We start from the raw sequence: 12,640 nt of genomic DNA, 5'->3' as shown, positions 1-12,640 counted from the left end.
GTGAACACAGCGCCAGTCTTAGCTCCTAAAGGGGCCGCGAGGCCCCTGCTCGGGAGCTAAACTACCGCCCCCGCACCTGATGTCAGATGCGGGAGTGTGTGGGGGCCGCTCTTGCGGCCCCTGATTGGCCACCAGCCCGGGTTCTTTGAACCCGTTGGCCCAATGGTGGCTCTGCCCCTGTTCTAGCTGTGTAAGGTATCTAACGTCTCCTTAAGTGGTGCAGAGGGGAAATGCTTGACCAACAAGCAGAAGGTTGCTGGTTAAAATCCCTGCTGGTATGTTTTCCAGACTATGGGAAAGACTATGGGAAACACCTATATTGGGCAGCAGCAATATAGGAAGATGCTGAAAGGCATCATATCATACTGCGTGGGAGGAGGCAATGCTAAACCCCTCTTTTATTCTACCAAAAGAAAACCACGGGGCTCTGTGAGCTCCAGGAGTCAAAATTGACTTGATAGTGCACTTTACCTTTAAGGTATCCAACAGGTGTTGTTATACACCCTAGACCAGGGTTTCTTAACCTTGGGCCCCCAGATGTTGATGGACTACAACTCCTATCATCCCCAGCCATGTCCACTGTGGCTGCAGATGATGGGAGTTGTAGTCCATCAACATCTAGGGGCCCAAGGTTAAGAAACCCTGCCCTAGACTTTCAGAGAGAAAAACGTTCGGGGACCTGTCTAAGTCAGTGTGGCATTCTGCATCAATTATGCGCTGTTTGATAAGTGTCCTGGCCTGCTCATAACCCAATGAAAGCAGGTGGGAAGCGGAGAATCCAGGTAAGGATGGTTTCGCTGATGGAGATTGCTTCCATGTGGATTGGAAGCTATCCACCAATGTAGAGAGGGTAGGGACGTTGGGAGGAGGGATAGTCTTAGCCAGTAGTTGAGTATGGACAGCCAGCCTCTGGCCTCCACTTTCACCAGGCCTGCCTCCAATTGCAGACCAACATTATGTCAAGCACACGTACAGTCTGTGTACAGTGTATTGTGTACACATACAGTTATTCTCACACTATATTCAGTACACATACAGTACTACGCTTCATATCTGGCCAGATTTAGGAAGGGATGGTCCACAATTGACCAGTGCCTTGTACTGCAGCACCTAATCGAAAAATACTCCACTCACTGAAGACAGACTTCATTGATCTCAAGTCCGCTTTTGACTCCATCTCACAACACAAAAAAACTGGGAAAAACTGGAAGCCTCCACAATTGACTGGTGCCTGCTATTTCTAATTCATGCTCTGCATGATGACACAGCCCTGAAAGTTAGATGCAAACCCCAAAGACACTTATCTAATGCCGTCCCAACCCTAAATCTGGGATTTAGAGAAACTCTAAACCCTAATTGTGGACTGTACCTCCTTAAATCCAGCCAGATATGAAGTGTAGTGTTGTGTGTGTGTGTTGAATATTATGTGTGAATAACTGTATGTGTGCACAATACACTCTACACATAGACTGTACGTGTTTTTAACATAACATGCAAATAGGGTATGAGTCAGTAATTGACCCATTCAGTCCAGTACTGTCTATTTCAACTAGCAGGGCTTTCCAGGTTCTCAGGCAAAGAATTTTCTCAGGCCAAGTATTCCAGGGACTTTACCTGGGACATTCTGCATGCAAAGCATGTGCTCCAGCACTGAGCTATAACCCCTTTGGTGAGGCATGTATACTCCAAAAGCACAACAAGAAAAATACACTCACAGGAAGGTGAAATGATGTGAATATAGCCACACTGCATGTGAACACACAGTCACAAACCACTTTTCTGCTATCCTGAATCACAGCCAATTGCCCAGTTTATTCTTCAGCTTTCTAGTTTGTCCCTTCATTTTCTTTTCAATTAAAATTCTTTGGTTCTGAAAACTGACTCTTAAAAAAAAAAGAAGTGTGAACCACACACATACTGGTTAAGATATTTTGCTTTGTGCTACTGGAAACATCTGGCAAAACCAGACAGACAACTTACTCATCTTTGAAGGTGAAAAAACAAAGAAGATATATAATTCAAAATGAAACTACAGCATCTGAATCACTGTCTGCATATCTTAAAATTGATGCTACAACTGGCAGTCCAATCATCACAAATAACATTGTCTTTGGTAGCAAAGACTTACATACAGGTGGGTGGGTGAATAGCTTTGTGCGCTCTCTTTCATCGTGTGCAATCAGAAATGTCGGAATGCCCAAATGCGTGATTCTCGCCCGCCCTTCCACAGGGAAGCAGCAGATGGTGGGGCAACTGCCCCGGGTTGTACATTGGGGGTGAGGTTCTTTAATGCCCAATCCAGCACAGGCGAGGCTGGGCAGGTGGGGAGAATGCCGGGAGGATCTGTGGGGGAGGGTGGAGAGTCACGCAGGAGAGGTTGGGATCTAGTGCAGAGAGACTGGGAAACAGTGTGGGGATGCCTGGGTGCTGTAGTTCCTGGGAGGAAATACAATATAGGCATCCCTGCACGGTTTCCCAGCCTCCCCTGCATGACTCCCCACCCTCCCTATGAACCCTCCCGGCATTCCCCCCCATGCCCACCCACTCAGCCTCTCCTGTATCAGTGCTGGATTGGGCATTAACGAACCCCACTGTACTACCTGGGGCAATTGCCCCATGATTGGCTACCTCCCCATGGCGATGGGCACTGGGCAGAAATTGCACAGTCAGGCATTCTAGCATTTCTGATTGCACAGGCCTAGCATTCTCCATGGCACTCCTTTCCCTCTCACCTGTCCCTTTTTTCTTTAGCTGGGAAATGGAGAATCTCCACATTTGTCATTACAGGTGAGATCTAAGCACTTATGCTCCTTTGTTTTTATTGGGAAGGGCTAAAAAAACTCAACAACCAACAGCAAGTCCCTCTTGCATGAATCCAAAAAACAGTTTTTCCTTCGGGATGCCCTGTGCCTGGGACAGCTGCTTTTATATACGAATTAAAACAACAACAAGAAGATTATGAGGTTGTCCACACAAGAAGTGTGGAGAACCAGATGGGGTTAGGCGGGGAGAGAGAGCCAAGCTCACTGTCCCCGCACACAAGCACCCGCGGAGCCCTAGGCAGCTGCATTGGTTCCATCACGGTTCCATCACGATTACTGGTTCCATCACGGAGCCAGTAGGACTTGCGGGGATCGAGGGCCACCTGGCCCCTGGAAGTCCAAGGATTCTCCGTGCGAGTGTGCAGGGCTTCCTGGGGAGGGCCCCGAGACAGGAAGGCTTGTTTTAGACTCCTGGCGGGGGTCTCCTCACAAGTTGCCGCAGTGCAGAGCCACGCCATGGCGACTCAAGATCACCAAAATGGGGTTAGCGGAGCCAAGTAGGCTGACCGCTCGGAGCTGCGCAGCTCCTGGCAATTCCTACGACCGCAGGACAGTGGGCTGGGCTCCTTTAGCCCACTGTCCTGCGGTCATGAGAATAGCCTCTAAGTCAAATAAAATATTAAGACTCTGGGCTAAGTATATCTGCTTCAGAGTTTGGCCTGTGAAAAACTGCCTTCCTGAAAAAACAAAAAGACCTGCTGCTTTTAGGCAACTGCAGAGGTTCAAACCATTGGCCTGTTTATGGGTAAGAGGACATTATTAGTAGCAGCAGTGGTAGTAGGACCTAGCATTTGTATATAGTACTTTCAAGCAGTGAAAACAGTTCACAGAGATTATTGTAGCTTAGCAACAGCATAGTGAAGCAGGTAGAAATGATTATCCCCATATTACAGATGGGAGAGGGGTGCTGTGAAAGAGTTACTTGCCTGGGACAACTTAGTGAATTTATAGCAGAGGTAAGATCTGAGTCACAGTCTTCCTGATTTGTAGCTCAGTCTCTTAGCTGGAGAGTAAATGCTTTTTAGACTTCTCCTTGACCACTCACTGGCTGCAGAGGAGGTCGAAGGTATTTTGGCACCTGAGGCAAGGCGCCAAATGCTTCTCTGTCCCACAACCTTGGTGGGAGGGGGGTGAACCCTTGACCTTTGAAAGGAGCCGACCATTGCAAAATTTGACAATGGAAGAAGAGGCAGGGAGGAGGGAAGGTTGCCAGTCACCTCTCTCCTCCTCATACCTCCTGCAAGCTTCTTTTTGGCCTCAATCCAACTCTTGCAAGTTTCGCAAGGAGCACAGGGAGAAATGCAGAAGGCCATCTCAGATGAGTGTTGGTGTGGCAAAGAGTGATCCAATGGTGATTAGCAGTGAGTTGCAGAGGGAGGCTGGGGAGGTGTCAGGGTTAGGGTGCCCCAATAATCCATTTCTTTAGGCAACCCCCTCACTTCATCTTGACTGCCCCTGCCTGGCACATTTAAAGCACAAGGGGTTGATCTACAAACCCAAGAAAATTACATGGTACATGCTCCTGAGACTGCACCATTCAACATTCAGGTGACAGGTATTAATTTTGTTATTCAAAACAGATATACACAGGCTTTCTTCCAAAAGAAACCCAAAGCTGTTTACAGCAACAAAGGTTAAAAACCATTTCAACATAACAATAAAAAACCATTTCAAAAAGTGCTGGATAAAATCAAATATGGAGAACAGGAGAAGATATCAAACCAAACTGGAAACAGTTAACCAAAACAGGTGGATCTTGGCCAGTTGTCAAAGCGTGGACCTGTCAAACATCATGGGTCTGGGTTCCAGAAGACACCCAATGGATCTCTGAGGGATATCACTGAATGCTTCCACTTGTCAAAATCTTCCTGCTCTGGGAAAGCTAGCATCCAAGAGAGAAAGGCCACAGCCTAACCTTTTCCTTGGCATCCTAGTTTTCTTTATTCAGAAAGGGTTTGTTTTTTTAAAGCACATGAAAGCTTTGGAACATATGATCTTCCTTCAGCATTTCAAGTGGTAATGGTCCAGGAGGGCTGCACCACATGCTTTCTCTGGGCAAATCAGCTCTAAGATGCAGTCAGTTCGATGTAGTGGTTAGAGTGTTGGACTAAGACTGGGGTGACCCGAGTTCAAAACCCCATTCAGCCATGGCACTCATTGGGTGACTCTGGGCCAGTCACTTCTCTCTCAGCCTAACCTACCTTGCAAGGTTTTTTTGTAAGGAGAAACATAAACACGTACACTGCTCTGGGCTCCTTGGAGGAAGAGCAGTATATAAATGTAATAAACAAACAAACTGTTTCATGATATCCAAAGCAGTCTTCAAATTCCATGTGTCACAGACTCAGTGATACTATCAGGATAATGTGTTTCACTATGTTTCTCCTTAGCCCTGTTCAAGCTTTTAACAAAATAACATGGCACCCAAAGCAATTCGCACTCTGAATACTAAAATTTTTTAGGAGTTTCACTCAGTTTATGAACTGGAAACATTGTGGTATCAAATATGAGAGATGATTTCAAACACTTACATTTAGTTCTAACTTACTTCCCCAAAGTACTAAATTGCCAGGTTTGGTTTTCTGCTAAAACAGAGAGGAAATGCTTGCACATGCACACCCACAGACACCCACACACAACCCTATAAAATAGGGAAGCGGAAAAAATGAAGCATAAAATGTCAACTTGTTTTAGGGGCCTCAGTCACACAATTGTGAAATAGATTTATGCTTGCATAGAAACCATGGGGACGCTTTGTGAGTAAATTCAGTCACATGAATTGGACTTCCAACTTTAGTCCTGAAAAAGCTGTGGAACCAGAAGTTTTGAATTATGCAGGCATCAGTTGTTTACTTGCAGACAAGGGTACAAGTGCAGTTCCTGAAATGATGGTTTCAAGGTGGCCCATGCTGGATCACAGACTCATGTCACAGACTCCTGACGAGGGAGGGAGCAAAGGGCAACTGTGAACTGAACAAAGGGGCAACTTTTTAAAGTGGTGATTCTCTTTACTGAGCAGGGGGAGAGCAACTGGCCCTAGCCATCCCCAGCATAGCATCCTTCCAGTGGCTGCTACCGGTGTCTATCTTGTGTTTCTCACAATTTCTCGATTGTGAGCCCTTTGGGGACAGAGAACCATTTTATCTTAATGTTTTATATCTATGTAAATCGCTTTGGGAACTTTTGTTGAAAAGCGGTGTATAAATATTTTTCATATTAGTTGCATTAGTATGTTATTCCCCTTAATGTTTAAATTCTGTTTAAATTGAAAGCTAGGGTTCGCTTTAATAAAACAAAAAATGCACCAACAAAAAATGCACCTACTAAGGTATTTCCCCCCTATTCATGCATTTCTGCCGCTATAAAATTCAGCAACGTGTAATGAAATGTCTGTAAATATTACCAATGGTTGTTCTGTTAGACTAATTTCTAGCAAAATGCTTTCTCTTACCTTTACTTTCTCAGCACCCAGATCTCGTTTCCCAACATGGTTCCCCATGGCAATCCTCACGTTTCTTGCAGAACTACAACAGTAAAAAGGTAACACGAGTGAGAAAACAGGAAGGCGGCAGTGTTCTCTCTATTTTTCCCCGTCTGTGTTGGAATGCGTTTTGTTCTGGGCAGGAGCAATGTATGCATATATGCATTCAGAGTGAGGCCTTTTGATTCAACCTGAGTGGCATCTAAAATTAACTGAGAGGACACCAAAAAACTTGTGAGTGCAGGCACGCCTTAGAGGGAACACTGGAAGGGGACAATGTGCATTTCACTCAACCAATCTCTTACAGGTTCTGCAGAATTCTACAGAGTTATGTTAGGTCAGTGATTTCTATTTTTCAAGCAGGAGCCACTTTGGCAAAAAAAATAAAAAACCCAAAAAACATTCAGTGTGAGAACCTTTTCCCGCTGTGCTGACCTCCTCACAGTACACTCACATTAAAAATGAGTTAAAAAATGGTTTCCTGACCGAAAGGGGCTACAATCTAAAAAGGAAACATGAGACTTCAAGAACAGCCACCACCATGATACTGTAGATGATGACAGTTGCTTTCCCATGGCTAAATAATAAAAGAGCCTCCACTTCCAAAAGGAGCATCTTTGCTCAGTTAGTAGGGGTTAGCATGCATTAGTATGCCTCTGCACCAGTGTTCAGGGATTCCCAGATGTTATTGACAACAAATCCCATCATCCACAGCCAAAGGCTATTGCAGCTGGAGATGATGGGAGCTGTAGTCACCAACATCTGGAAATCCCTGTTCCAGGGAATACTCTCTGCACCCATACAGTTGACTATTTTACCATACTGTAGTCCATGAAAGCTTATGCTGAAATAAATTAGTTTGTCTTTAATGTGTTGCAAAACTGCAATCGTTCTATTTTTGATGCAACAGATTAGCACAGTTACCCCTCTAGAAATTGTCACCACACCCTAACACACCTGATAAAATATCCCTTATCCCTTGGCAGCATGAAATGGATGACCAAGCTACTATATGGCAAGACCACTCAGCCAGGGTTATCATGGCACATCTGTATATACAAATGACACAGGATCTGAAAACCATTCTTGTTCTTCAAAATCAGCCTTATTTGGATGTATGTCATTTGTTTCAAGGATCAATAAAAGCCGTTAAAAAGGAATAATCAAATACATTGGAAATAAGTGATTTTTAAGGCACTTTAAGGCATCCCCTCCACTGTTCCCTCTAACAGGAATTCCCAGATGTTGTTCACTACAGCTCCCAGCATCCCCTGCTGCAGTGTCCTTTGGCTGGGGATTCTGGGAGTTGTAGGCAACAACATCTGGGAATCCCTGTTAGAGGGAACAATGACCTCTCTTTTGTGCCTTCGCTGTTCATCAGCTCTCCCCCGTCCCCGTTCCCCACCCTGCCCTTACAACAACAAAACAAAACCCAGCCAGGTTACAGGATCCCTTAAAATAATCTGTATCTAGTTTTAAATGTATTTCAGTCTCCTGTTATTTTTAAGTTAGTTGCACATTCGTAAAAGCTGTGATGAAATAAAATAGCAGCAAAAATGTAGACGTCCTACATACTAAAAGGCAGCCTCAAGTCAGATGTTATTAAGGGAAATTAAACATATGGTGAGTAATTAACACTCCATATTTTAGGAAGATAAATTTGTTTGGTTGGCACAGTGGTGCTGTAGAGCAGTCTTATCAGAGAGACTATTGAATGGTGTGGGTTCAGTCTGAAATGTCTGTGATTTTCATGAGGTTCAGCTATTATTGACAGATATTTATTTATTCCCCACATGTTACTGGTGGCAGAGAAGAACAAATACATTCATTTTACTATGCATAATTTGCTGCTTTTGCAGTTTTCAAGTTTACCCAGGGCAGGTCTCCTCAGGGATATTCCAGGCCCTCTCCTGAAGGTTCAGCTTTCCTCAATAAAGGAAGTATATTCCCCTTTTACATTATATTCAAATATCACCTTTTCTCCAAGGAGTTCGGGGGGCACATATGGTTCTTCCTCTTCCCAGTTTGTCCCCACTATGGCAAACTTGAGATATGTCAGACTGAGACAATGGTCATCTTAAGGCTGAGAAGGGATCTGAATTCAGGTCTCCTCTGTCCTAATCCCACAGTCTAGTCACTAAACCACATGGTGAATGGTTGCCACGTGGAAATATAAGAAATAGTGGGTAGGGAGTATACAAACAGCAGTTCACTAAGACATAATACTTTTAAAGAACATTAAATATATTAGCTACTAGTCTGTCATTATTCAGTGTGTTATTCAGGAAACAACATGCCTAAGGCCAAGAAATGAATCTGTATGGGCGGGTCTAGTTTTGAACCCAAGTTTCCCAGGTCCAGTTTCTACCCATTGGACAAAGTTGCTTATTAGGGAGGAGGAATCAGACTAAATAAAAGTGAGTTGCTGCATATACCTCTGTTTTGATGAGAACTGTCTTTTGAGGATAAGGTGAGTTGTAGAAATAAATGCATTGTCCCTATCAATTCAACATAAATAGGAGTTTACATCTTACTTCTTTAGGTCTAAGATGTTATTAAGGAAAATGGGAAGGATAGGTACCAAATGCAGAAGCGAAACTCACACAAGAGGAGAAGTACCTAGTCAATGTTGAAGTATATTATAATATCAATGGTAAGAGAATATACATATAAGTGAGAAGTAAGCATACAGTGTACAAATATCCCAATAGGTGACAAAATTGAGCAGCATTGCCTCTGAGAAGAAGAAGCTTGGTGATTTACTTAGTTCTGGTGGTGGAACCTATCAGACATGAGAGCCACTGAAGGTGCAAGACATTTTTGAGCTCAGCTCCTTGAATATATAACAAATCTATTTCAAAGAATCTGGAGACCAAGAGACACATCTCTGACTGAGGAAGCATTTGAAACCTTGCATTAGCACTGCAAGTCTCTGCCATTTGTGTCTTCCAGCATTCAGAACTCTGTCATCACCCATGGAGTTTCTTCCTATTGTTCAGCTTTCGTCTGTTTCAGCATTTTGAATTTTGTGTTGTAACCTATTGGGATATTTGTACATCCCAAATGTTTACTCCTCACTTGTATGCATATTCTCTTACCAGTGATATAATATATTTCAACATTGACCAGGTACTTCTCCTCTTGTGTGAGTTGTTAGCCCATAATGAATATGAATGAGACAACTGTGTTTGGAAACAGGTAGCATGCTTGTGCACTCCTAAGAGAGCAAGGATTGGATACAGTTTCCTGCTGAGTGGCAAACTCATGTTTGCTACCATCTTATGCATGGAATATTTCTGAAAGTTTCAACTACCTCTGCATTTGACTCACTCTGATCCAAACTAGTAGGTGTATAATGGCAACACTGGCAAATGGAATTGTCTTACATTAAACATTAAGGGTGCATGCTATAAAACCACAAATTATCCAGATGCATTAGTGAGTTGTTTGAATTCCATTCATCTTCAAAATCTGACGGCTAAATACTAGTGTGGCTGAGCAATATAATTTACCCACTAATAATCTATAACTACCTCTGGAAGTTGGCAGACATGCAGAAATAAAGACCAATCAAGAACATTTAACACCCACTCTTTATGGTATACAGGAGTGCTATTAAAATGTCAATATCTTGAAAGCAGCTGGCAGTACATGAAAAATCATGCCAGTTTTATTGACATTTAGCTACTTCCAGGCAGCGCAGATCCAGAGGGAGTGCAAGGGTGCAGTTGTACCCTCTGAATTTCCGTTGAGTCTCACTGAGATTAGCAGTAGCAGAGATTTTAAAAATGGTTCACCTCCTTTTGCTGCTTGTCCTGCCGTCCCCCAGCCTTATTGGTTCTCCTGGAGTCCTATGCTCCTCCCCCACTCCACACTTGAATGTACTGTAATTGCAGAGCCAAGGAAGCTTGCTGTTGGGCTTCTTTCCTCAAAGAAGGAAAATAACCTTTTCTTTTTTTAAAAAAAGAAAGCCTTAGCTGTCTGTTTTGTTTGTGTGTGATTTGTTCGCTTTTCTTAAGCCACCGTGTTTCTCTCCCCCGCCCACCATCCCCATGAACCATGTGTTTTGTACATGTGAGAAAAGTCCCACCCCGTGTGTGTGTTCGAGAGTGAGTTTTAAACTTTTCTTATTTTTTAGAAAAATCATTTTCAAAGTATGCCAAAATTGTTCTAGTACAAACTTGTAAGAAAAAACCCTTCCCATCCCAACAATATGACTTTTTGTAAGGAAATTAGTCAGTGCAAAAGTATTAAAAGCTTTAAAAAGAGTAAGAGGGAAGAAAAAATGCTCTGACAAAATGGATATGTTTTTGTTTTTGTTCCTTCCTTTTGTTCCTGAAGCTACTTAACGGCTTGTAACTCTAATCTGGTCTCTGTGTGTGGGTTTCTTTCTCCCCCCGCCCCCCACCTTACTAAAAAAAATTATGCTGCTTTTTTAGCAATAAAGTTCTCAAAATGGCTTAAATAGCAAAATATGAGAAAATGGTTCTTTCTCAACATGTTTCCCCTTATAATCATTACTATTTTATTTTGCTTTCTTATTGTAACAGTAGTTCATATATTAAAAAACTTACATATTGTCTTTTTAATAAACCTTTAATGGACTAAAATACCCAAACTTCTTGAAAGCAGCTTCACAAATTGCTAAAATGAACACTAAGCATTTCCCCTCCCTCACCAAAAGTCTATTTTTATACACAATCCTGTGAGGCTTCAAAATAAGGCTTTGCAAATCAGATCACAAGAAACTCATTTTAAAAACTGCCTTGCCCATAAAATGATTGGTTGTCTTTAAATCCTAAGAAACTGGGGTAATTCCATGTATGACATTCTGCTGTCCTGTTTGAAATCAAATTGGTGTTTTTTCCCCCCTGTAGTGTATAGCCACACACTATACACTGAAGTATACAGACAACTATAGTTGCATATTATTTTTGCTTAAATGAAATGTTGTTAATAGAAGAGATCAAACTGGATTGCTTACTGCTATGATAGGTGTAAAAAAAGCTATTTGAATTTGCTTCTGAGTTTACATGCTTAGGATTGGAGTGCATGTGGCTTAAAGTCAACATATACATATATTTTATTATGACACACATCCTGTTCTTTCTCCAAAGAGTTCAGGTTAGTGTACATGTTCTTCCTCCCCACTTTTAACCACACAACAATCCTGCGAGGCAGGTTTGGAGGAGAGAGTCTCAGCTAAAGTCCCACAGTGAGTTTCATTACTGAATGAGGAATGCAAGTCACCCAATTCTAGTCTTGACACACTAATCACTACACCACACTGGTTCTCAACTGTGTGTGTATTGATTGCAGAAGAAATCTGATGCAGGAGAAAAAGGAGATTCATTTTTAGCAGCGAAGCAAACTAGAGGGGAGGAGAGTGTGGGATACCTTTAATAGAGCATGAAAAGATTTAATAATCAAAATGTGGGGAGTCTGTGGGTCCAAGTCCTAGATCTTTAAGTACCTAGCAACACCTCTGTAAAGGAGAGAGGAAGAGTGACAGGGTGGTCCATGCAAAATCTGGTATCAGCAGGTATGTCCAGAATTTCTTCTAAAACTAAACCCTGCTAACTTGGCAAAGAGGCATCTTTTAACGTGGTGATTCTCTTTTATTTAGCAGGGGGAGAGTAACTGGCCCTATCCACCCCCAGCACAGCACCTCCAGTGACTGTTGCTGGTGTCTATCTGATGTTTCTTTTTAGACTGTGAGCCCTTTGGGGACAGGGATCCATCTTATTTATTTATTATTTCTCTGTGTAAACCACTCTGAGTCATTTTCGGAAGGGTGGTATAGAAATAGAATAAATGGATGGATGAATGAATGAATGAATAAAACAAAAACACCAATCTTTCCCTGAGTGTATTTTGGTGTAAAAAGCAGTGAATTTGGCTTATTTAAGTAGTAGGGTGGTGGGGGAGAAGAGAAAAGGAATGAGAGAAAGAGCAGAGAAGAGGAGGAAGACAGAAGGCAGTTCAAGGCAATACAAGGTGGCACAAAGCTTTGTGTGGCTTCCGAGAGGTGCACTGGAATCCAATCCAGCCCACCGCCAGATTTGAGTTTGACAATCCCTGGCATAGTGCATTTGCAAGAGAAATAAAATCAAAGCCCCAATATTTTTATATATGGGGGGGATATTTTAGGGGGGGATTTCTGTTGCACCCCCTGTAATTTCCTGCTCAATCCACCTCTGCTTCAAGGAAGGTTATAGAAGGCTATATTCTCCACACTGAACAAAAAATTGCTGATTCTCTGAAATGCAATGGAATCTCAAGAGAGAAAGACCTCTAAAATGCACCTGGGATGCATTTTTGATAGTAGGTACAAGGA

The 12,640-nt window shown here is 42.7% G+C and overlaps 1 protein-coding gene across 4 annotated transcripts in view; it reads right to left on the bottom strand.

The window, feature by feature from the left end:
• MBP (myelin basic protein) overlaps positions 1 to 12,640 on the bottom strand; it is a 214,827-nt gene that overhangs the window by 128,784 nt on the left and 73,403 nt on the right. For all 4 annotated transcript variants that reach the window (XM_053244441.1, XM_053244442.1, XM_053244438.1 and 1 more), the window contains exon 2: positions 6,274 to 6,346. In XM_053244441.1, the coding sequence (XP_053100416.1) occupies positions 6,274 to 6,321 (48 nt within the window). In that variant the 5' untranslated portion in view covers positions 6,322 to 6,346. The remainder of the gene's footprint in view (positions 1 to 6,273; positions 6,347 to 12,640) is intronic.

The sequence above is a fragment of the Hemicordylus capensis genome, chromosome 4 (genome assembly GCF_027244095.1).
Source record: "Hemicordylus capensis ecotype Gifberg chromosome 4, rHemCap1.1.pri, whole genome shotgun sequence".
Lineage (NCBI taxonomy): Eukaryota > Metazoa > Chordata > Lepidosauria > Squamata > Cordylidae > Hemicordylus > Hemicordylus capensis.
This window is presented reverse-complemented; position numbering and strand designations above follow the sequence as displayed.